Below are 27226 nucleotides of genomic sequence, written 5' to 3'. Positions count from 1 at the left end.
GAAATGGTGGTTAACTAAAAGGTTGTTACAATACACTTGCGTATTTCATGCATCAGGCATTACCCCTTCATTATTTGTTCATTATTCATGGCCACCAGAATTTAATATTTATGATATTTTCCTAAAGTGTTTATCATTTGAACTGGTCTGATATTTTTGAAAGTGAGATATGCAAAACTGAAAATCTTAACTATATTACTTTTTCTTTGTCACATGATATATAACCTATCTATAATGTTTGTTTCAGTTTGCAGACCCCTTAAGACAGTGTCATCCAAAGTATTAGGTTAGAAGCAACACTATCGTGATAAACCTCTTGTTTGTTATACAATTATATCACTGAAATATTGAGTTTTTTACATTTTATAATTATATCATTTTAAGTAAAAAGAAAAACAGTAAAAAGAAAAAATTGTGTCGAGAAACATGGATTCCCCCACCGCTAGGAAGAGTTCCCCACACTAAGTGTGCTCTGGTGATTAATTCATGCTAGATAAATATCATGGTTGATTATAAAAATAGATATAATCAATGTGTCCAAGGTAAATACTTATTTGTAAAAGTATGTCACAATGAACTTACCACAGTACAATTTAACCTATATCAGGAAGGATCAATTGGTACAAGAGTAAATAAACTAGCAACAGCAGTATCACTGTGGAGCCAAGTGAAAGCAATAGATCACTGTAGAAGCTAAAGTGGTAAGTTTGGACATATTCTGGAACATATTTAATATGGCAGGTTAAAAGTTAAGACATTCATGGTCCCAATGAAGTACTTGAAAACACTAAAAACAGTGTGTGAGGGCTTAGATAACACAACCTATTATTATATGAAGATCAATAATTGAACAAAATTCATGAACAAGTTCAATAAACATCTACACAGCTATGAGAATATTGCACACCTTTCAAGTCCCAATGAAACATATGCATTAGCTTAATCAATTCTCTTGAGCAGTTTTTGTGGTGAAGGGGATAGACTTAATCCTCTATTTCACTATCATCAGAGACAAATTCAACAAAATTTATCTAAGTTCAAATGTCTCAAAACAAAATATGAGATGCACACATTTAGAGTCTCTATAAAAGACATTAAGCAAACTGAGCTGTGAGCAGTGGATTTTTAGGGGAAGTGGATAAGAGTACACCCCCTGTTGTATGGGATGAATCAGATGAATAGAACCAAATTCAGCTAAGTTCAAACACCTGTAGAAGTGACAAAATTAAGAAACTGGATGAACAAGGTATGTGATGCACACCATGAAAACATGTAGAAACTCAATCAATTCTGTTTGTGGAAAAGTGGGGACTTCATCCCCTATAACACTATATTCAGAGAGAAATTCAACAAAAATTATGTAAGTGTAAACTGCATTAAAATTGGAAAAATAAATAAAATACAAAATCAAAATATGAGATGCACGACTCTAGAGTCCCTATAAAGCACACGTGTAATCAGTAAACTTATCCTCAGTACTTTTCGTTACACTCCACTACTGAGTCTAACAAAACCTTATGGGAGGTCGCGTCAGGTACCCTTTGTGATTGACCAATCAGAACACAGCTTACCAAATTTGCAAAAGTGGACATTCGCACATACCTTGTGAACTTTTTATCTCGAAATTCATTCTTTACTCTTTTCAGTATGATTAGAATTCAGGTTTGTGAATTCATTGTAATTCCGTCGTTCTGATTTGCTGAAAAGGTCACATGTCAGTATGAGGGAACAGGAACCACGCTTTTGAAAGTAGATTAGTTTCTTCATTCATGGAATGTTTAGAATCCAAATTACAGGGGAGGGAATTCCCCTTCTGCTAAGCAGTAGCATCCTGAAGTTATCAGTGAGTGTGAGAAAGTGAGAGAAAGCGAGAGAGTGTGCGAGAAAGAGAGAATGAGAGAAAGTGTGTGAGAGTGAGTGTGAGAGAGTATGAGAAAGAGAATGGAGAGTATGACAGTGAGAGTGAGTGATGAAGGAAGGGAGGGAGCAAGCACATGCATATGAATTTTTCACATTATTACAGTCAGGGGATGCAGGATGAGAACTCTTTTCCCAAAAAAAACCACAATGTGACATTTAATTTTTACTCCCAGGGACATTTTCTTTTCCAGGTTCAACCCCCCAAAAACATTATGAGTGCCATGATCACTTGATCGTATGGTGCTAAGGGAGGCAATTATGTTGGCTTTAGTCAGGTGTGTCAGACATAGTCTCTGAGTTGTGACATGTCAATCAGTTTATTTAACTGACACAAGTCAATGGTGAGATGAGATTTGGTGTTAGCACACTGGTGTATACTTACCATACGGTACTGTTTTCCTTCATCAGTGCCATAGGGTGTGTCTGTGGCGTCACCCACATTGTAGCCCCCACGGTTGTTGTTCTGTAACAATAATAAATCAAAAACAATTAAATAAAACAAAACATTAAAAAAACATTTAAGAAATATGTTTCTATCAGTTTTGAAACATTGAAGCATTGGACAGTGTTATTTTTTTAATCAATTCAGTTATATTAATCTGAATGCATTTTCACAATCACATATTGAATTTTAATCTATAAATTTAAGCTTAACTTAAACTTAAACACTACAACATTCAGATCCCGATTAAGACCTTCCTCAAAAAGACCATCCAAGACATAAAAGATCTGTAAGATCTGTGTGATGCATACTTAAACTGACATAACCAGGAACTTAAACAGAATTATTACCCTTTAAAAGAAGGGATATGAGAAGACATACTTGAACAACTGACACAAGTCATGAAAAACCCAATCATGTTGGAATGAAAATTGTCAGACATGTTCAATGGTTAAGTTTTTCAACCCTTAAGTGAAAATCTAACTGTGAGCAATGAGTTTTCTGCATATCCTATGAAAATCATTTTGGGCCCAAGCACTGCTCATTTTTAAAACATTAAAACTATCCTTTCTAGAATACTCTAAAATTGGCCTTAACATCACATATTAGATGCACCTTAAATCAAAACAATCATTTTGTTCAAGTGAACAAATATGCTTCCGGTCTCCACACATGACATAAGATTCACTAAAGTTCTTCAGAGGTTAGCGGATTTGTTAAATTTTGTTTTTGAGTTTTTTTTGTTACTACAAGAAGGACTCTTTTCCTATCTTGTTATCTACATTATAATAATGATGATGATGATGATGATGATGATGATGATGATGATGATGATGGTGGTGGTGGTGACGACGACGACGATGATGATTTGTAATTGAAGCATCATCAATACAGTCAAGTTTCACAATTGAAATTCAAATAATGACACAACACCCTTCCAAAATAACATCATGACGAAGATGAATACTGAGCAGCTGGATAATGTTAATTACTGTAATGACCTTCACCGAAAGCAGACGTGTACAGTTACAGCTAATATAAACAGAGCACAGTATGACGCATTTACTGAATAACTTGCTCAGTTAAGCAGCCATGACTGTACAGAGGACTGTAAGAAGATACAGATAGTGTAATTGTAGGTCAGTTATGTCACTCTTAGAGGTCACGACTCTGGTGTCAGTTCCATGGAAGGTGGTCATGTTCATGTCACTGGGGTTTAATGTATAATAAAATTGGTCACGTTGTTGATCAAATGTCGCAGTTTGCGTTGAGCGGGACTCGACTAGTCATTACGACAGAAGCTACAAGCATTCATGTATGGTCGTACTCTCATGTGTCATGGTATTATTGGCAGGAGTGAAGGATGAAGGGGGAGTGAGTGAGCTGGGTTTTTCGTCGCTATTAGCAATATTCCAGCAACATCATGGTGAGAGATATCAGAAATAAGCTTCACATTATGTACCCATGTAGGGAATTGAACCCGACGAGTGAACACGTTAACGACTAGGCTTATCACCCACCTCCAAGAAGATGAAGAAAAAGGAGAATGAAAACAAAACAAACAAAAGAAACCCATCCCTACAACACGAACTTCAATATCAATTACTGAGAGAGTCAGTGTTTATACCACTCTTAAAAACATTCAAGCCATATAATGAGGGGTACAGCAGAAATGGGATTCACATATTGTACCCAGGAGGGGAATTGAAAAGTTAATGCTTTAAGCACTAGGCTATCAGTATTATCCCATAGTGATGATTGATGATCATGATTAGTTTAGGCTAATTACACAAACGTCATTTCTCAAGTTGGCAAGAACAACTGGCACACAATTTCAGCACAGAATGTGATTCTCAAAGAAAATATGCAAATATTTCAAACTGTCTACTTGCTTCCTTTTCCAGGTTTTGCAGTACCATCATGAAAAAGAGGAAAAACAGTTTTAAGGTCAACATCCTCCATGTTGGGGAAGCTGTTGTCATGGCAACAGGAAGTTAACTTACATGACAAGCATATTGACATGATAATAGATGCAGATAACAATAATTAGAGAAAAAAACCCAACATAGTGTGATTCTTTGTTTAGGATCATTATCACTGTTTGAGAATACTGCAATAAATTAGTGAATCTGACAAATACATTGATACACTTGAATCAAATGTTATATTAATGGCTAATTACACTGAGATGTTTCACAAACCTCTGGTTTGTCATTCTGGGCTTAGCCCCATAATCTCCATCTAGCTATCTCTCTCGAACGTTCACATATATTTTCAAGTTTGAAATTAACATCCTGGCTGATTCAAAATCATGAGATTTAAAAGCATGTCAAACAAATATTTACAATATGTCTATGTACTGGAGCACTATGTATATATACAGATAAGTTCCTTGTTTTGTCCAGACTGTTGCGTGAGTACTGGATGGACAAAGTGTATGATAGCACTGTTGCTCATTTGAACTACCATTATCCCTGACTATGAACAACAAACTATAAACACAACAAAAGGGTCCACGTCCTTCTAACTAATCTGTGAATGGTGCAGATGCATGTTTACTAAGAATTGGTCTTCATTAACCCATGCTTGTCATAAGAGACAACTAACGGGATCGGCTAATCAGTTATTTATTTACAGACCGCTGCCATATAGCTGGAATATTGCTGGAATATTGCTGGAATATTTTTTTAATTTATAACTATTGATAACCTGTTCAATATACCATATTCACCACAATAAACACCCTACTCTATGACTGCTCCCTGATTAACTTCTGGAACAGTCTGTAAGCCCCTTGTACCAAGTCTAAAATGTATACATTTATACAGTCCATATTATTCTGGGTATTACAAATTTGTTACAGAGAAAACAGGCAGTTGTACTAAAAAATGTTAAGGGTTCATGGGCATGTGACAATTTTTTTCACTCCATAGCTGAAATCAAATTTAATAGTTGTGTATAATTTGAAGAAGTAACTCTTAATAAATTCTCTAAGTACTGGCCAATTCTTCCAGTGAAAAACGGGCAACAAAGAAAACATTCTCAAAAAGGTATAACCTTCATTGGTGTTTAAAAAAGAGGTTTGGGCTTACTCAACATCAGTCATCACAGCACAATATCTGAAATCATGTTCAGCTTGTTGCGTATAGTCTTAAAAGATACCCGGTGGTGGGCGGTGGGGTAACCTAATGGTCAAAGCATTGGCTTGTCACGCTGAAGACCCATGTTCAATTCTACACATCGGTACATTATGGGAAACCTATTTCTGGTGTCCCCCAACATGATATTGCTGGAATATTGCTAAAAGGAGATAAAACCATACTCACTCACTCACTCACTCACTCACTCAAAGTACGGGACCCTTGACCTAAATGAATATGGTGGACTACAAAATATAATGAGATCAAAGCAGTACGAAATTGTCAAATTTCACCCAACAACTATCACATTGAGCAAAGCAATTCATCTTGGCTGTCACGACACTTTTCAAGTATGACTAAGGCACAATGACATTATCGGCAAGCCCATAATACCGTAAAATTACAAGCAGTCAAGTGTAGTCTCGTGTTGTCACCAAGGTAATTGCCTACCATAACCCTTTTTAATGGCCTCTGCACACAATATGGGCCTGTCAAAAGAACAGCCAGGATAGACATATAATAGTCATGTCTACCCGTTGATAATGTAAATAATGTACCCAGGTGTAGCCGGGTGTATTGTGGAGCATTACTACTGGCTAGTTTTCTGTCATGGGGTGACACACATTATTTTTCGTAAGTGTGACTAAGCACAGGTGGCTGAAGCTTTGAAATACTGTTGGGGTGAATTTGTTACTAGGAATAGATTTGGGTGAAAGATAGTGCTGTTACGACTAACGGATGCATTCAGTAAATCAAACCGTTATCCTTCAAAATTCAATTCATTATTCTTGGGCACAAGAATCTATTAAGTGTGAATATCTTTAAAGGACTTCTCTTACTTTGAAGTGGTTTGTTGCTTATCTAAGAAGATATACCAAAAGGACCTATTAAAGGTCCGGGATAAAACAGGCCTTTAGCAACCCATGCTTGCCATAAAAGGCGACTATGCTTGTCGTAAGAAGTGACAAACAGGATCGGGTGGTCAGGTTTGATTGACACATGTCATCGGTTCAAAATTGTGTAGATCGATACTCATGCTGTTGAGACTCGATTATTTACAGACCGCCGCCATATAGCTGGAATATTACTGAGTGTGGCATAAAACTAGACTCTCTCACTTGTGTAAACAGGAAAATATTCAAGCCATACAGTAGCCCATCTTGTTCTAATTTGCCATGTCCTCTTATGCCACTATTATTATAATTTAAGCGATATTGTTTGATATGTATTACATTTTGCTTTGCAGAAAGTATCATTTAAATGTCAAAGCAATTACATGACATGCTTTATTTCATATCAATACTGAAATATCTTTGTAAAAAACACATATTGAATATTAAAAGTAAACAATTTACTTTTAAGAGAATATAGTTTATGTGTACACAGGATCTTAGGATCCTCTAACCACAAGATATTTCAAATGTCCTTTTTAATAGGAAACATGTGCCAATGATAATTTGTTATTACTACAATAAAGAACCAAATAAGTCCAAAAGCAGTTCTGGTAGAGTTTCTTACTTAAATGAAATAGCCATTCTACTTTTTCAGAAAAATACTGAATTCAATCACCAAATATTACCAAATACTCCTAAAACAATAAAAAAATGCTTGCAACTTAGCTCTGACACAAAGTAGTGTATCTCACAATGAAACATTTTGCACATTTCAGACTGCATGTTTTCATGTTCAGTGTGTCTTTTTTTTCGATTTTTCCATAGCTGCTGGTAACAGCACTAGCTTAGCACATATCTGGCATAATTGCTGTACCAGTAGTCGTGCTCTGCATCCCATCTGTACAAATGTCAGCCAGTGTTCAACCACCTAATTAACAGGAACAGTCCACTCCCTTGACATGAAGTGCATGCTCCTGCAGTCTGATAATACTTGTAACTGATTATGAATTTAGAACTGTTAGGCAATCATATGAAATAATTTTCAAAACAAAATATTGTATATATATAATTACTGTCTAAATATTTTGTATAATTCAAATATGAATGCAATAAGGACAGATTGAGGAGGAGGTGACCATGCTCATCAGTAGAGGTGACCATGCTCATCAGTAGAGGTGACTATGCTCATCATAAGAGCTGACTATGCTCATCATTAGACCTGACTATGCTCATCATTAGACCTGACTATGCTCATCAGTAGAGCTGACTATGCTCATCATAAGAGCTGACTATGCTCATCATGAGAGGTGGTGACTATGCTCATCATTAGAGGTGACTATGCTCATCATTAGACCTGACTATGCTCATAAGAGGTGACTATGCTCATCAGTAGAGCTGACTATGCTCATCATAAGAGCTGACTATGCTCATCATAAGAGCTGACTATGCTCATCATTAGAGCTGACTATGCTCATCAGTAGAGCTGACTATGCTCATCATAAGAGCTGACTATGCTCATCATTAGAGGTGACTATGCTCATCATAAGAGCTGACTATGCTCATCATTAGAGGTGACTATGCTCATCATTAGAGCTGACTATGCTCATCGTGAGAGGTGGTGACTATGCTCATCATAAGAGCTGACTATGCTCATCATTAGACCTGACTATGCTCATCATTAGAGGTGACTATGCTCATCATTAGAGCTGACTATGCTCATCATAAGAGCTGACTATGCTCATCATTAGAGGTGACTATGCTCATCGTGAGAGGTGGTGACTATGCTCATCATTAGAGCTGACTATGCTCATCATTAGACCTGACTATGCTCATCATAAGAGCTGACTATGCTCATCATAAGAGCTGACTATGCTCATCATTAGACCTGACTATGCTCATCATTAGAGCTGACTATGCTCATCATAAGAGCTGACTATGCTCATCATAAGAGCTGACTATGCTCATCATTAGAGGTGACTATGCTCATCATTAGAGCTGACTATGCTCATCATAAGAGCTGACTATGCTCATCATTAGAGGTGACTATGCTCATCATAAGAGCTGACTATGCTCATCATTGGGGTGACTATGCTCATCATTAGAGGTGACTATGCTCATCATTAGAGCTGACTATGCTCATCATAAGAGGTGACTATGCTCATCATAAGAGCTGACTATGCCCATCATTAGGGGTGACTATGCTCATCATTAGAGCTGACTATGCTCATCAGTAGAGTTGACTATGCTCATCATTAGACCTGACTATGCTCATCATAAAAGCTGACTATGCTCATCAGTAGAGCTGACTATGCTCATCATTAGAGCTGACTATGCTCATCATAAGAGCTGACTATGCTCATCGTGAGAGGTGGTGACTATGCTCATCATAAGAGCTGATTATGCTCATCATAAGAGCTGACTATGCTAATCATTAGAGTTGACTATGCTCATCATTAGACCTGACTATGCTCATCATAAAAGCTGACTATGCTCATCAGTAGAGCTGACTATGCTCATCATTAGAGGTGACTATGCTCATCAGTAGAGGTGACTATGCTCATCATAAGAGCTGACTATGCTCATCATTAGGGGTGACTATGCTCATCATTAGAGATGACTATGCTCATCATTAGAGGTGACTATGCTCATCATTAGAGGTGACTATGCTCATCATTAGACCTGACTATGCTCATCATAAGAGCTGACTATGCTCATCATTAGACCTGACTATGCTCATCAGTAGAGCTGACTATGCTCATCATTAGACCTGACTATGCTCATCATTAGAGGTGACTATGCTATCATAAGAGCTGACTATGGTCATCATAAGAGCTGACTATGCTCATCACTTGAGGTGACTATGCTCATCGTGAGAGGTGGTGACTATGCTCATCATAAGAGCTGATTATGCTCATCATAAGAGCTGACTATGCTCATCATTAGAGGTGACTATGCTCATCATAAGAGCTGACTATGCTCATCATAAGAGCTGACTGCTCATCATTAGAGGTGACTATGCTCATCATTAGAGGTGAGTACGCTCATCATAAGAGGTGACTACGCTCATCATTAGAGGTGAATATGCTCATCATTAGAGGTGACTATGATCGGTGCGACAGCAGATAATGTAGATTCAGGCGTTGACAGGATTTCAAGCGTTGGCAGTAATGTGAATGAGTATGAGTGTCACCCTCTGCACTGTAACCAGCCCTTATATATATTTACTAAAGTCATTTTCCGAAAGTTCAGGCACAAACGAACATCGTCAACACTGTAGAATGCCCTAGAATAAGTCTCCCGAAAGTAAACATCGAAAACTAGGAGCAGATAAATTCTGGAATGCCAGAATGCTAAAAGTGTTGACCAGATATTAAAACGAAATGTGACCCATAATATTTACCATTCAAAACACTAAGTATTGTGATCCAATAAAAATTATTACTAAATTAAGAACAAAATATACAGAAAATACACACTCGTAACACTATGCTCATCACAAGAACTGACTATGCTCATCATTAGAGGTGACTATGCTCATCAGTAGAGCTGACTATGCTCATCAGTAGAGCTGATTATGCTCATCATTAGAGCTGACTATGCTCATCATAAGAGCTGACTATGCCCGTAAAAAGAGGCTTCTAATACAATCTGGGCCCCGTTCCTCAAAGTGATCATAGTGCTACGACAGTCGTAAGTTTATGTTGAAGTATGGGAGTTATGACCATATAAGAGCTATGATCTTTTTGTGAAACGGGGGAGTGATCACGTTGATTCCAAAAATCAAACATAATTAAAACACCGTTATCACTTATTCATGATACATAAAATGCATTGCTGATAAAAGAAAAAACAAATAAACAAAATTATAAGCGTATAATCGCAAACCAAAAGTCCAAAATTTTGTACTTGGGTTTACCTCCCTTGAAACGAAACAGCCGCAATACCGAACCCAGTGAGAGCCGGTGATTGTGCGCTGAAGTCCAACGAAGCTTTTTCATTGTCCACTGGTTCATTTGCCAATACGCTTAGCCATCTCTTTGTTTATGGCCTTTCAGCCTGATAGGTGTTGCATGTGGTCAATGATTGAAGTTGTGCAATGCATATTGTCTTTAGTAGACAGGCAGGCAGACATACTATAAGTGTCAACTGACTAGACATTGAGTTTTCTCAGAGTCATCCCAGGAAGGATTCAATGTAAATTTTGTTTTTCCTGGGAGAGCTAATTAGGGGAGTACCTCCAAAGCTAAAGATGCTGTGCTGGGAAGCAGAAACCATGTCGAGAGTAGATACATTTTCAAAACATTATAATCTTCTTCGCTTGTTTTGAACTTTACATCTTCTTCACTTTGTAAATGTATGTAATTAGAAATAGAAAAAAAAAATATCGGAGGAAGATTAATCCATTCTATTATGTGTAAGTTGCAAACTGAAGCCGAACTGTCATGCACATATTCAAGATGGCTGATGTACAGTTAGAATTCACTTCATTGAGTCAACTCGAGGAGGAAGGAAGAGGAGGTAGTTACAACAGTTGCAAGCAACTAGCGCGTGCCTACTCAGGAAAAGGAGCTACATGAACATTAATTCCCGACTCAAAACCCTGATGAACAATATTGTACACAACATCATCGGGGACATCGCCTACACAGACCACGTGTCCAAACTTCTTAAGCTGTCTTAACCTCAAAGACAGTGAATGTGATACTATAGATATTGACGACATGTAAATAACTTTATTCACATTTTTACACGAATCAATGAAATGATTATTTATGTCTCATCTGTGTACATAAAATCGGATTTTTAAAAATTTAAATGCCATTTTCATATGTGCCTAAATTAAAGAGCATCCATGTTAATCCTGTTTTCCTTGTAATTTGTCAGAGCCTCCGAGTAGGGTGCGCTGTGTTCATTCACCCATAACATTGCATTGTAAGTATTATGAAGGCTGCGCTCATTGAACCAAGAAGCTTCACGATTTTAGCCTTCCAGGTCATGAACTGTTTTCTCTGTGACAGAGTCTGCTTATCAAAATCAACATGGTTTTTTTGTAATGAGTTGATTATTTACTACTCAGGGCATTCATACTATTTCAAGATCCTTGAATCTATTCACTGCACATGCATTATGAGCGCAGTGACGCATAGCTGTTGAAACCACTTTTTATCCCAAGCGCTGCGAGAAAATTGGTGGATCATTTGAACTCTGATTTCGCAGGCTTTTCTCCATCACATTTTGTTTCAACTTTAAAGTTTGAATTGGCATTTTTGATGATTTGTTTTAGTAAGTGCATACCGAAAAGTATCAGAATCTGCAAAACTGTGTTCATGTTACATGTGACCTTAATGAGTGAGTAGAGAGAGATTCAGAACCTTTTTGCTTACCTGAGAATCAAACATTCGTTTGTCATTTGCTCTGGTGGCAGACTTCTCACCGAGTCTGTTGTTGGAGCCCCTCATGTTGTGGAGGTAGATGTCCCCACATGTCTGGCTTACGAAAACCAGGATTAGACAGAGTCTCATCATTTCCTGAAAAAAGTGACACAACAGAGTGAGACAAATAACACCGACACCATTCACTGAGTGACACAACAGTGTGAGACAAATAGTTCGAAAACTGCGCAGATCGATGTTCATGCTGTTGATCACTGGATTGTCTGGTCCAGACTCAATTATTTACAGACCGCCGGCATATAGCTGGAATATTGCTGAGTGCGGGGTAAAACTCATTCACTCTTACAGACACAACAAGAAATATATATATTTAGAACTGATATATTTCGCTTGAATGAAACAATTCATTGTTGGATTGACCAACATGATACATATGAAAACACTGTAGTGTACACAAAACTTTCGCCATACAAAAATTATACCACGATCATGACGATATACACACGCTGTCAACTGAGACCAAGTTCACGCTGTCGTATATAATATTTATAGCACTTGTCAATGAACATGTAGTAAAATAGTTGAATAACATTCATATTTAGATATTATTAATATTTATCATGACTTTTATCACTGCGTACAGTTATGATTAATAGACGTTTTCTCTTACTTGGTTTAACTGTCGAGAGAATATCATATAAGACCTTACCTATTTATCGATGTAGATTTCCGTTTGTTCACTATTTAGACCAAGGGCGGGTAACTCTCACTGTTTTACAGTCGAATGTAGATCACTACATCTTATTTAAATATACATAAAAATAAACAATGCCATCATGTTCTCGACATTTTCAACACTGTTTGTATCATTGCCCGACCACCTAAAACGATCGTCCAACTATTTAAGATCTTTATTGTGGTGTTTAATTGTTCAAATGTTTGGTACTACTTTGTAATACGCGTAAGTATATATGCAAATAACCTGTAAAATCACGTGCCAGGTGATTCACTCACATGTACGTAATAGGAACAGATCCGGATAAACAACACTGCTTACTGGGAGTGGGAACAACACTGAACAGCAAAATGTTACCGTCAATACATATTTTGAGTGGACTCATTTTCATTATTTCAATTGTTGACGCTGACATTTATCTTCATAATGTACGGTAAGTAATGTAATTACCTTGTGTCTTAAGAAACCATTGTTTTGACAGAAATTTAGTTACCTCGTTTACAGTGAATGAAGCTCAGCTATTCGAGGGGGACGTAACTGCTGTTGTATTGAATGTAAAACGCAGGCAATAAGCTCAATGTTTGTATAGGCGTGAAAGCGTATAAAGCGATGTGTTAAACGGTTGACAGTAGCAAATATTAAACCGTCTGTGTTACGTATGTTTATATCATTTTTTGTGTGATAGATGTGTACTTCAAATTAATTTTTAAAAGTAAATAACCTTAACAGTTATCCTACAAACAGGTTATTACAGCAACTGGTTTCTGATAATTGTGATCAATATAGTACTAGAAGTACTAGAATTTGTACTTTACTGAGAAAGTGAAATCCCAGACATGACATATGTTGCATATGACCACTTTCTAAATGGCATCGTGTAATCATATATTATTAGGAGTGGGTTTAGATTGAGATAGGTTGATCATGTTATGTTGAACACCCAATTCATGTAATGATGTTTCCCGACCCCCTTCGGGAATATTATATTATCAGAGACCATGTTATATGGTCTCTCATAATCATATCATATAACTGGTCATATATGATCATATGAGTAACAAACTCAAATGGCCTGACTCGTTGACATGCTTGATGGTCATTAGGCAGTGCTCATGATGTCAATCAGTGGATGCTCAGTTGCAGACTTAATTATCTGCAGACAGTTGCATGATAAGCTGGAAAATTGCTGCGTGCATTATCAAGAATGAACTTGTATGGTTGACCAATCATATAAGGACTATGTCAGATGCCTTGAGGGGAGAGCTAGATATCCTCATTCAAAGTAGCATCACTCTCTCACTACTGAAAAAGGTAGTTCCAATTTGACCTCATCTCTTGTTTCCAGGGGCAGCAACAATAGACTGGATGAAGCAACTCGGCCAAGGACAAATGCGAAAAGGTTTGTATCACATTATTAGGGTTACTTCATATGACAGGGTACATATAGCTTAACAAGGGAACACTGGCACAACAACAATATGTGTATGAATACACATTTTAAATATGTCTGTTAAGGTTCACTCTTTCCCTTAATACTTATGGTAATAGCAAGGTTCCTAAGTTAAGACACAAGTACAGTGTTTGCCCTTGACATGAAACTTTGGAAGTCATCATGACTTCCTTGTGTCATGAGAAGGAGTCAAGGACATGTTTGTAGAAGTCAACTTCACTATGGAAGTTTCGTCAAGACATCATCTGTGATTGTTTAATAACAATAAAAAAACAAGGTAAAGCAGGTCAGATATTTAATCAGCCCTGAACAGTTAACTGGCAAATGATAAACTAAGTAGTTTTAAACAACAGCAAATTACAAGCTTAGATTTTTCGAACTTGCACCAACAATGACCCAAACTCTTAAAATCACTGTGTCAGGGCAAACACTACAAGTGCTACTGTTTTGGTTTGAAGTAATACTAATTCTCATCAAGTTAGTGTGAGGCGCTCAATCAGGACAGGTACCCCTCCAGTCTTAGTCCAGAGGTATAGATATGCTGATAAGAGTAAGGGAGAAAGGGAAAGTTAAAACGACAGAGTGTGTATGTGAGCAGAAAAAGAGGAGAAATAGATTTGGAGATTGTTCAGTGTGAGTTTCTGACATGCGATTATTTGGTTTAGAATTGGTCTTCAGCATCCCATCCTTGTTGTAAAAGGTAACAAGGAGGATAGCCTCAGGATTGGGAGGTCAGACTCACTGTCTTGGTGGACACATGTGATTGGTTGCATTTGAAAGTTTAATGCTTCTGGAAAATTCTATATGTTGCAAGTGGGTTATCTATTTGGTTTGAGACCAGAACACATGTCTTGTAAAAGATGAGGGGGGCACTGACTGTAGAGAATCATTGAATGCAGTTAATTTGGGAAACAGTTGACTTAAAATTTGAAAAAAGAGTCAGTTTATGATATTTATGATGAAAACATCAGCAGATTTTATGGTTGTGTGTGTTTTTATACCAATCAACAAAAGTTAAGGACTACTGTTTCTTTCATATAATTCTGAAGCTACCATGGTCAAATCTATTGTATCCTTTGTGTATTATACTCAGCATGAATACTTTCTATAAAAAGCATATGTGTTGGTTGCTTTGTAATTGAAACTAATAACAAAGTATTAAAACATTTAGTGTCTTGCCTCATGTGAGTTACATCTGGATTTCACAATTTCAGTTGATCAGTTAGTTTGCAGGAAGAGACATGATGTTTCTCATTCTCATGAATTTGCATGAAAATCTAATAATTAATGGCAATATAAATGCTGTTCTTCCTACTGTTATATAAACATAAGAACATTTATTATCCATGCAGTGAAACATAACCGAGTACATAAAAACCATATGTTGCACACGTGTAATAAACCCTAAAACGAATTTCATTGGTCAGTTATCCGACCATGACCTCCATGACCCCATTGGAATGTGGAACTACTTTTTTCATTCATAACGTTTTACTACAAATTTACTACGAATGTTCAGTCTCGCTACTACGAGAACAAACCAGTGAAATGCTATCAAATATGAAAGGTTACAAACGACAATTTTTCACACACCATGTTTATTGATATGAGATTTCAAGAAAAGGTAAAAATAAACTCTGCTTGATAACGACAAGAGGAGCACACATCACTGGCGACAAAAGGCTAACTAATCACAGTGCTCGCAAATGTTTGATTCAGAAGTTGCAAGATAATAACATAGCTTCAATGCAAGTCATGCAAATGTCTGCACATGAAAATATAGTGTGAACAAGTATTCACGCCTTTCTGATGCACAACACTGGGGAAGTTGGAAATCTGTTATCTTTGACTGGAAATCAGCATGCCATGTTTACATGCTCGCGTTGCGCGTCTTCAATCGTTCCGTCATCGGCAGTTTGTACGAAATAAATCTAACATCCTAATGCATGTCATTCACAAACACAAACAAAGCCTCGTCTTGTGATGTTGTTCACACTAACTTCGGAGGTCCAATAAATGAGGGAACATTCCACATCAAAATTGACAAGTCTTTTATGGCAGTGAGTGAAACCGAGTCATTAAACTGTCGCCATGTTGCTCACTCTCCTCTCAGTGACTCTTCAGACTACGAATGACTTTCCCATTAACAATGTTTCCAGTTATACAATTATTACAGTTACTGAAGTTGATAAAGATTAAATTTCAATTCAAAATTTGTTTGTATTTTTTGTCTTTGTGCAAGAGTAGCTAGTCAATATGTCACACTCTCTTCTTAGTAACATTACACAGGGAGTTTACGTCCATAGTGCTGTATCACTGTATTCTTACACGACCTTGATCTTTACGTCAAGCGACAACAGCTTATTTAGTTTTACATGGAGTTGTTTAGAAATAAAAAGTTAAATACACATGGATAATAAAGAAAATAACACACTCCCGAGTGTGTCATATTGTTTTTACGAAACTCGTGTCAGAGAAATCCACATTTCCCTCACACTCGCTGGGGAAATATGGATTTTTTCTGACACTCGTTTTGTAAAAACAATATGACACACTCGCTCCTGTATTAATCTCTATGTGCGTTATATGGTACTCTCCCAGATCACCTGATTTCACCCCACAAGGCACACTGAGATGACCTGTAGTTATACAATGTGGGTATTAATATAAGAAAGTAGATAATCTGGGTATGTATGCACACTTGGTGTTTCCTCCAGAGGGATTTAGAAGGGCGCTGTGCCCTGCCCTTTTCTTCTGGCGCCCTGCCCTTTTTTCTGGCACCCTGCCTGGTACTTGCTAGTTAGCGCAGGAACGGACTGAAAGTCAACAACTGTAACAAGCATATTATGATCAGCCTAAACACAGAGAGCCAAAATGACACTGACTTGGGAGCTGTTGTGAAAAGCTTACTGAGAAAAACGCAAAGGAGACTGTAGGTTAATAATACATGAGGCTCAATCAGTGGTTGTTTGGTTTTGGTTTGGTTTTTATTGTGGCTTGTACCCTTTTCAAACTAGTCTGCACTTTTCTGTAGAAACTTCACCCTGCCCTTTTTGTGGTCTGGAAGAAACACTACAATATTCGATATCTTTAATATGTACCACCATACCATGTACATGTATTGTTAAATCTGTTTATTAATGTCAATATGTGCAGCTGTTCACCATGTTTATGAGGTAATAACTGTTAGCTATGAAGTACATAAAGTTTTATCTTGGCATGTTGTACACTGTCAACTAAAGATGACTCATTGCTAAAATTAGTTTTATGTTTCATAAAATTTATGATTATGTTTAAGAGTAGATGTTAATGGGGCCCTACAGGTTTTACATCCAACAAAATCAACTAAGGCCAGACCAATTCTATTTCTTGTTTTATGGATTTTTGTCCTCAGAAAACCTAAAGGCAGGCGGGGGAAAAAAATCAAAATAAAATTTCCAATCAGTGTAATATTCCATCTAAATACTCAAAATATTTTACTTTTATGAAATGAATATGGGTAAAAAAAACCCCTAAAAAGTATTTTCTTGTGAGTTTACATTTTTAGCTGATAAAAACATTAGGATTTTAATTTTTTTGAGGGGGGAAATTAATTTTTATTTTTTTCTCATTCTTGAAAAAATACGGCAGGCGGATCCGTAAAACAAGAAATAAAATTGGTCTGACCTAACCTGATTTTGTAATGTTTTATTTAAATCTAATGATTAAAGAATGTTAAAACCCTGTTCCCACTGGTTTTTAAACATATACCTTTTCAGTAATTTTAAACCAATGTTTAGAGAATGCATATGAGGACTGATACAGAGGAAGGTGATCACCAAAGTTGGTATCAATAAATTACATTCAATAAGACCAACTGTTGGTTACACCTACTTGGGTTGTCAGTTCAGATTTGAAAAAGTTATTTTATGACTGTTGTTTGGGTCACTGTAGGTCTATGAACGAATAATTATTAATAGGTGACGATACTCAAATGTCTGTTTACGTAGTAATCATTAGTAATTATTTAGGCGCCACAACAAATTATTTTTCAGTTTCTCAAGCCAGTTTAGGTAGACCATAAATAGATCTATTGGGTTTCAGGTGATTCTCATGTGTTTTTGGTACTCCCAGATTTGCGATTTATTAAGTAAATGTGATTTAGAGTAAAATATGTAAATGCATGCCTTATCTGGAGCTCTGGTTGAAGTATGGGAGTTACAAATATCTTGGCTCTACAATCACTCTGCAGAATGTGGCCTTGGTTATTTATTGACTCGCAGCATACAGGTGGAAATAATGCCAAGTGCCATGTTAAACAACAAACCTGCTAAAGATGATATAGAAGATATATCATTCATGATGATCACTGCTGTGGATGATTAAGACCTTTATTCATATACGTGTTTTGTTTTCAGGATGTTTGATTCTCAGAACAATGCTAGAGGGGGATACAACGTGGGATCCCTCTTTTACTACCAGGGGTCCTTGCTGCCAATAGAATGGTAAGACTTGGCCCTACCACATCAGCTGAAGCATGTGTAGATACTTACACATATCTAACTGGCTGTTAGGATAATAGTATACTACAGTGCCATCTTAACCAGTGTGTCAGAATGTACTACTAGTAATATGTTTGTCTTAATCCTAAACATTCCAACAACTGCTATGCAGTTTGGGACGTGTCTTTCAAAATACCTGTAAATCTGCAATAGTTGGTGAAGAAGAAATGTTGGCTCACACAAAAATAAGCACAACTGATTACAAAATCTCAGCAGACTTTGTGATAGCCTAGTTGTCGAGTAAAGACGAAGTCAAGGGTTTGAATTGCCATGAGTACAGAGTGTGAAGCTCTATCTTTAGCGTACTCAGATTCAATACTGACAGCGGTATCACAACACAACCGAACACACGGGTGGCAGGTACTACGAGGACCACTTCCGCGGTGAAAGGGAGATAACTCGCTACACGCATAGTTCACATTCGTTTTCACATACATAACAGTATCCATGTTTTCATGCAGTATTGTTAAGCAATCATCACTCACTCAAAGTCACAAAACATGGAGAAATATTGACATGCGAATTGATGATTAAGTAGATGAATGCGAGTTGTCATGGTTACCATGCATGATAAAATACTGTCTACTGTACACAGGACCAACCAGCACTCCTGTCATGATGCCAACAGTCACTGTGAAATCATCCTTCAATACATGTGTGGGGACAATGTTAGAGATGGCGCCTCTACCAAGTAAGTAACCTGTTTGGTAAGGTCTTGTCATGTGGTGCCAAAGATGTTGTAAAATAATATGAAATGCTGAAAGTCACAGAAAATAGTTTTTGTTGTTGTATCAGTGTTAGCTATTCCACAATTTCAAGGTGTTCTGGATAACAAGGTATCACTACTGTCAAATCCTGATGACTCGAGTCGCTGGGCACAAAGTACTAAATTTGACTTAACGATGTATTCAAGACATATGTCTATAAGGTAGAAAAATGGTCGGGATAGACAGGTACTTAGAGTCATGTACATTATTTGAGACACCAGCATTCCACTCAGTTGGATTTGACTGTATATATGTTATCAATCCATAGTTCCAAGGGGTTTTGGAAGGTATAATTTGTGAAGCCCCTGGTGTCCCCCACCGTGATATTGCTGAAATGCTAAAAGTGGCATAAAACCAAACTCACTCACTCACTCCAAGGGATTTTCAATAAAACAGCAGCAATGTCTTGTTTTATTATTCTTTATTTAACCATTAACTTGGTTTGTTGAATCATATTCATAAATAATATTTTCAGATATATAGGACGTTTAAAAATATTCAACATACACCAATATATTGCACTAATGTTGAAGATCACTAATATTTGGGGCTATTTCTGGATCTAAGAAAAGACATAAGTAAATATCATGACACATAAATGAATGTATAGCAGTATATTTATTTTGTTATGTTTGAGTAAAAAAACATACTAACTAAGAGTTTATCCTCACACTGTAAGTGTAGTTTCTGATGAAATTCAGATTATATTTGGCTGTTAATTTATTGACATTCACAACTTAAAAACTCTCATTCCCATGTGTGACATTTAAAACACACATAACATAACTAAACAATTTTATAAACATGTTTTAAGGAATTGTTAAGACAAGTGTCTCTCTAGTGTCTCTTTTACCATGACAGGACATGGATTGTGAAATATTCTACTCAAAATAAGTTAAGAAAGGATCGCCTGGTTTTTCCCTCTTACTACAATATAACGTAATTACAGATGACTTGTTTGGGTTTCTGAGTCTGTGTATTCATCATCAGAGTCTGTACATGGACAGCTGAAGAGGTCACTGTAACTGTGAAGGCCATTCTCAGCGAACCACTGCATGATACTGTACTGTGTGATACGATACAGCCTCTGTTCAACATAGTAAAGGTAGGATAAGTCACGTGAGGAGGCGTATTCCTCCATGAAGGTCTGAACGTCATAAAATGCCTGCCACACAGTGTGAAGGTCGACTTCTGGATGGGGCCCACCTGGTTTCAGTTCCTGTTCTCGACGTTCAACGCACATGGCACAGTGACAAGTGTCCTCTGAATCCTGCATTCCACGATGATGGAATGGGTCTGGGGGAGGCTGGAGTGTTATGAGTTTGCCAGTTTCCTCTGAACGTGTTGACAAGATGAACTGAACATACTCCACTTCAGAAGGGTTGTTCCACATACTGGGTCCACATTTGCAAGGAACTCTCTCTGGTGGGAGTTTGGCTCCTGACATCATGCTCAACAGAAGCTCTTCAATATGGAAAATGGCTTGTGTGTCACACTCCTTTGCTGTGAGTTTGCTTGTGAAAATAAGATATTCTCGCACTATCCTCAGCTGACACCGAAACCCGCACACATCTGGAACCTTCCTGGGTACATCTGGTGGCATTGCACAAGATATACTTGTCCGTTTTGTGTCCACGCAGCTACCAATGTATACTTCAGGTATGATAAGACTTAACCGAGGTATGTCGTCTGCTGGCAGAATGGCAAGCAGCGCCTGCAGCATCTCAATCTTCACACATACCTCTTCTGTCAGTGCTACTGCTCCCTCTGTATCTACATCGGACATAGAGTCTGCCATGTTGCACAGCTGAACAAAGTCTGGGGCAGGCTGGGGCATGATGGGTGCTTCATGGAGGAAAAGTTCAATCTTACTCTTGTCTGATTCTGTGTATCGTAGCTCAACTTCTTGAACCCATTCATTGGTCAGAGCAGTGGCAGTGCATTCCATCTTGATAGTTAAGGAGTCCTAGTTCACCTCAGGCTCAATTTCCTATATGTTTTTTGATGTGTTCCACGGTTTATATATATCTAGGCAAAGGCTATGTGAGCAAACATGTAACATCTCTATGTAACTTCTCCAATAAGCAGATCATGGGGGAGAGGCATACTCTGATAATCACATTGAATTTCATCCACTACTCTCACATTGTAAGTCTGATTCTTTTGTATATGTAACATTTCATGAAAGTGAAAAGATTAACCAATGAGATTTAAGAATGCACTCACACCTAGGCCCATTTCTTGTTACCTAACCAATCAGATCGTGTGTCTGATTCCTTTAGTAAAAGATGAGGATGTTTGGGTAAGAAAGTGGATTATTGTAAAACTGTAGAGAGATTGCTAAACAGATTAATCACCTTTTTATTGTGATTATTGGACATTTGTTGGGAATCATACACTTAGGCTTAAGTGAGAGGTGTTTGTTTAGCAATTGGGATTAAGTCCAGTGCCAGTCAGTGTAGCAGTGATTGTGAAAACAATGATTGATGAAGGACATGGATGAGGAATGGTGTGAAAATCTGAGCCAGTAATTGTCTGGATCTTTGAGAAGGATGTTGTTGCAGTCTTTTAGCAGGTATAACACAACATGATGAAGCATTTCACACATTTCCATTCATTGCTTAGTGTAATGAGCTTAAACACTAATAAACACAAGACACATCAGGAGAGTGTCTAGACCTTGTGAGATTGCAAAAATGTCAATAAAAAATTCCAAATGGATTTGTGCTGTTATTTCTAATTATCATGAAAGTCTTTGAATTGTATTTAGAAGTGATGTACAAAAACATGAAAATGGTAAAGATGTCAAATTTTGTGATATGCAGAACACAGCATCTCAGAGTTTGATTGTTTTATCAGCATTTCACTCTTAGCTAGTGTTGGGAATCAGAAACCCAAAACATATACTCCATTCAGAGGAAACATTTCCAAAGGAATGGCGTATATATGCACATTTTCTCTTAATTTCTCTTCATCATCTGTTTCCTTCTTGGCTTCATTATTTACATTTTATCAATCTGGTAGATCCAATATCCCCTACTTATTTAAATGGTATATGTACTCAAGGAAACACATAAGGGAACACATGAAAGTACATTTGATCCCTTGTTCTTTTCCATGTTTCGTCACAAGGTATATATTGCACCTTGTTTTTGTCATAAAAAAACATTAAGTAGAAGAACTTGGTGGGTGGGTGGAGGGATGGGATGGGGTGAATGCTTAGAATTAAAATTGGTGATTACATAAAAAATGTATATACTTTCATTATAATCGATAATCGTTCACCACAAATCCTCTTATTATCAAAAGTGAAACTTTTTGTCATATGCATTGGCATTAGCTAGTGGTATGCTCGCAAAATGGAATATTCCCTACTTTTTTTAATGTTGTATTTTTTCCATTCATTGCTTTTGCTGTTTTATGAGTTCTGACTTCGTGATCTTCCATAGGACAATTCCTGAAATGAATGCTCAGTGCCTCAACAATGACTGCAACAGTGACCGCACCTATGGCATGCATGAAGACTACAACTACTACAACAACTGTAAACGGCGACAACGAAACAAAGGCCTCTTTGTTGCAGACCAGGTGTGTTTTTTTTGTCTGACAGAAAATGTAGTTGACTGGAAGTTTACATGAAGCCTTTTTGGGGCGAGGGGGTAGTCTAGTGGTTAGTGTTCACTTGTCACACAGGAGACCCTGGTTTGAATCCCCACAATGTGAAAAGCCCATTTCTGGTGTCCCCTGCAGTGATATTGCTGGAATATTACTAAAAGATCAAACTCACTCACTTAAGCCTTACTTCAACAGATTTTGAAGCAGCTTCTTTGTGTCAATCTTTCCAGTACTTAAAGGTCCTGGTTTAGAAAAAAACATCTCTTGTCTGTTTGATTTTTTGAGTGAGTGAGTTTAGTTTTACACCGCATTCAGCAGTATTCCAGGTATATATGGTAGCATTCTGCACATTGATCTGCACAATTGGGAACTGATGACGTGTCAGCAAACCTGGCCACCCGATCCTGTTAATCACCTCTTACAAACCTGGGTTACTGAAGACCAATACTCTAACCCAGACTTTCACAGGTTGTTTCATTTTATGAAGACCCAAATGCTAAAGAATAAATAAAAAAAGGAGTCTAACATAAGTTTAGGCAGATATATTGCTCTCCATATCCTCTATGATGTCATTAATAGAAACTGAGAACAGGAGTGGTCCTGACACTGATTCGTCTGACACGCCTGCATGTTCTAGGTTTGAGGGGTTGGGGGTAAACAAGTACAAGTAACTAAAGCTTTTGTTCATCATGCCAAAAGCCCAGGTTCAATTCCCCACATGGGTATTATAAGTGAAACCCGTTTGTGGGGTCCCCGTTGTGATATTGTTGGAATATTGCTGACAGCAATATAAAACCCAACTCACTCACTGCTTGAAGTTCGTCAAAATTGGAACCTTCGATTTTGTGTGTAATATTTAATCCATGTCAGTAGATTTTTTTTAATACGCTACTGTGTAAGGTCAACAAAAATTGTTTTAATTTGTCAAAAGCTTTTCTTACATCACAGAAAAGTTTTAACTTCTTGGTGACCAGTGAAGGTCCCAGGGTAGAATAGGCCTTAAGCAACCCATGCTTGCCATAAAAGGCAACTATGCTTGTCGTAAGAGGTGACTAATTGGATTGGGTGGTCAGACTCGCTTACTTGGTTGACACTTGCCATCGGTTCCCAATTGCGCTGATTAATGCTCATGTTGTTGATCACTGGATTGTCATGTCCAAACTCGATTATTTACAGACCCTGCCATATAGCTGGAATATCACTCACTCACTCACTCACTCACTCTAACACTCACTCTAACACTCACTCTAACACTCACTCTAACACTCACTCAAACACTCACTCTAACACTCACTCACTCTAACGTCTTGGTAATAAATAGAATCTGGTGAAGTCTACCGGTAGTTGCATCATCTCCCTCAGATTTACAACTGTCCTGGGCTCATTTTAGGTTTTATATTTTCCTTTTCATAGATATACACTCATATTTAAGAATAAGACAACTTTATCTTGTAATAATAGAGGATTTGCAAATCTTTGCAGTACTTAGACAGTCTTTCATAGAAAATACATCTCTGTCTATCCTTTTACAGATGTTTGGAACTTGTTGATTTTACAATGATGCATGTTTCAGAGTCATGTTGGTCTTGTTTCAGAATTTAAACAACAGAAAACGTCAATTTGCTCGGAACACAAGACAGAATCCAGGAGGAACTAGATATGGGTACGAGTGCCCCGAGGAGAGAGATTACTACCCATACTGGCACCCAACACCATGGAAGGTAGGCACCAGGACCATGTTCTCCTTGTGGCGCTCAGGAGCAGAGTAGGTCCTTTAACCATTAGGCATGTCATAAAAGATTGAAGATATTGAGGGTAAGGGATCTAGTCAGGTTAGATCCAATTGAAGAAAGTGAATGTGGGTAGAGTAAAACCCCAGGGATGGGGTAGTATTCCGGTTCTAATAGTGAGGTGTTGACTGAACTGATGGGTATCTGCATTAAAGGCTGCAGTGATTTACCCAGACTTCGAGTTGATTCAATTTTTGATATTGAAACCTTGATTGATCATTTTCAATTCAGTCCTTCATACCAGTGAAAGATCAGATTTCATTTAGCTCTCAGAATTAATTAACAAAACATATCAAACTGAAAACCTTTTTCCAAGATTTGACGAGGAATTCAGGAATGTAACTGATGTAACGTGAAATCCATTGTCAACTTTGTGATGTCTGTGAACAACAATCAACAGTTAAACCAATCTTGTTTTGCCTTATTTAATGGCTTGAAACTGCTTGAGTTGAATTCAAAATTACATTCTCTCAGTTTTGAAATAATTTTAGTAGGTATTTAAATATCGAATCGATAAAGTGATACTGGTTATCCAAAATCGAAACTAAGATGTCATATTCAAGTTTTGATGCATCGAACCAAATCATTGCAGCCCTAATCTGCATGGGTTGTTGAAGACCAAGTGTAGCCCTGGTCATCATGGGCATGTTTGCTACGAGTTAAAGTGTTGTTAGGGTGGCATGATGCCATCTCAGTGTGGCCAGTATATTGTGTATCTTTGAATCCTGACGACTGTGACATAACGGTTTCCAATTACTGCCACAGATTTTCCCTTGTCTAGGCTTGATTACTGTGAGCAGCTGTTCTATGGCTGAATATTATCAATTGATCCTAAGACCTCGACTACTGACTCGCCAAAACCAGCTGTTGTTGAGGAAGGGTTACAATAGGCGTAGTCATGTTCGTTATTTTGGTTTAGGTCTGCTTATGGTAATTCCTTTTGACAAATTGATTTATTCCAGCAGCTGTCTCCTGAAATAAGAATGACTTTGAAAAATGAGTTTTTAATCATTCAAAATGCAGCTTGAAATTGTAAATTAAAAAAAAGAAGATTCATATTTTTTTTTAATGTTGCATTTATGATCATTTTACGAAACATTTTACATATATGGAAAAACATTAGTGGTATAAGCCTATTGCAATATGTAAGTGTATTGTGATGAGAGGCACATGATACTTTACATACAATACATTACATTCAAATTTGTAAGTAATAGTAACATGTCCAAAATAACTGAAACTGTTATATACACATGGAGGAAAGTTTTGCAACTATGATTTTACTTGGCATGGCATTTAGCCATATATATTCATATCATAAGTATGTTTATTTGTATAATTATTTATACCCTTCTGGCACACCTTACATCAATGTTTAACTATGCACATTCTACAATATAGGTGAGCGTCATGTGCAAAACATATGCCCATCATTACACAAATATTCAGTTTTGGTAAACTATTTTTACTGCTTGATAGGTTGGAAAATCAGTTGGCTTTGCAAACATATGCATGCACGCGTACACATAGAGTATCAAGTAATTATTCTGTTTCATCCTCGGTCTCCGAAGGACATAGCAGTGATGACTAATGATGTCCAACGATGCCAGTACTATAGAGCCCAGAGTGAGAACGTCAAGTCTCGCTGGGCCTGCGTCCTCCACAACGATAGCACCTCCGCCATACCCAACAGCAAAGACGACTGCGAGGTAACTAACCAGTAACTCTCTGGCTGGCCTTATGTCATCAGTGTAGTTTTTTCATAGACAAGTTTAAATGGTGAAGGGCTGTGGGGTCACACCAAGGACTGGGATTCGATTTCCATCATGGATACAATGTGTGAAGCTCATTTCTGGTGTCTCCCGCCATGACATTGCTGGAATATTGTTAAATGCAGTGTAAAGACAAAACACACTCACTCGCCCACCCACTCACTTTCTGTTCAAATGGTGACATTATCGTTGTATGCAGTGTATAGAAATTAGAGCTGTTACGATATATTGTAGTATCGATAATCGTGATACTTTATCGAACAATAAATATATTGATACTTTTTTCGTATCATGATACGTATCGTTGACCTCAAAATTGTTACTTGTCACTAGAAATTGACAGTTATTTCAATATTTACACTGTTACATGATATCAAATATACATTTCTAAAGAAACTTACTGAAGATAGCATGTGCAACAAATTTTATCGTATTGTTCCAAGATATTGCGATACGTATCGTATCTTAAATTTTCTGTATCGTCACACATCTGATAGAAATGTTCCATATTTTCAGTAAGTATATGAGGAGTATGTTTTAGGGTTTTTAAGGACTGGTAATGTTATTGCATTGGGTGTGGGTGGTGCTTGATGGTATGAAAACATGAGGCAGGATAAGAGCAAGATTGCAATATAGTTGATTTTATCACAGCCATGAAATAATAAAGTAAATATTGCCTAGCAACTCATCCTTTATTACATGAGGTGTTTGCATGTAAGGGGAAGGAGGATATTGAATAATGATGGAAAAGCATTATCTGGGGAGTG

At 37.3% G+C, this 27226-nt stretch overlaps 2 protein-coding genes across 3 annotated transcripts in view; one reads left to right on the top strand and one right to left on the bottom strand.

Moving 5' to 3' along the window:
* LOC137296952 (protein DD3-3-like) overlaps positions 1–12578 on the bottom strand; it is a 28669-nt gene extending 16091 nt beyond the window's left edge. The window contains exons 1-3 of the mRNA XM_067828873.1: positions 12498–12578; positions 11780–11923; positions 2303–2383 (exon numbers count right to left, since the gene is read on the bottom strand). Coding sequence (XP_067684974.1) covers positions 2303–2383; positions 11780–11920 — 222 coding nt within the window. The 5' untranslated portion in view covers positions 11921–11923; positions 12498–12578. The remainder of the gene's footprint in view (positions 1–2302; positions 2384–11779; positions 11924–12497) is intronic.
* Positions 12579–12811: 233 nt separating this feature from the next.
* LOC137296948 (protein DD3-3-like) overlaps positions 12812–27226 on the top strand; it is a 22157-nt gene continuing 7742 nt past the window's right edge. Inside the window, exons 1-7 of one of the 2 annotated variants that reach the window (XM_067828866.1) lie at positions 12812–12957; positions 13870–13923; positions 18372–18458; positions 19111–19206; positions 22732–22870; positions 24493–24618; positions 26259–26396. In XM_067828866.1, coding sequence (XP_067684967.1) covers positions 12875–12957; positions 13870–13923; positions 18372–18458; positions 19111–19206; positions 22732–22870; positions 24493–24618; positions 26259–26396 — 723 coding nt within the window. In that variant the 5' untranslated portion in view covers positions 12812–12874. The remainder of the gene's footprint in view (positions 12958–13869; positions 13924–18371; positions 18459–19110; positions 19207–22731; positions 22871–24492; positions 24619–26258; positions 26397–27226) is intronic. The other variant, XM_067828865.1, reaches the window with a different exon arrangement.

Source organism: Haliotis asinina, chromosome 9, assembly GCF_037392515.1.
Source record: "Haliotis asinina isolate JCU_RB_2024 chromosome 9, JCU_Hal_asi_v2, whole genome shotgun sequence".
NCBI classification, from domain to species: Eukaryota; Metazoa; Mollusca; class Gastropoda; order Lepetellida; family Haliotidae; genus Haliotis; species Haliotis asinina.
This window is presented reverse-complemented; position numbering and strand designations above follow the sequence as displayed.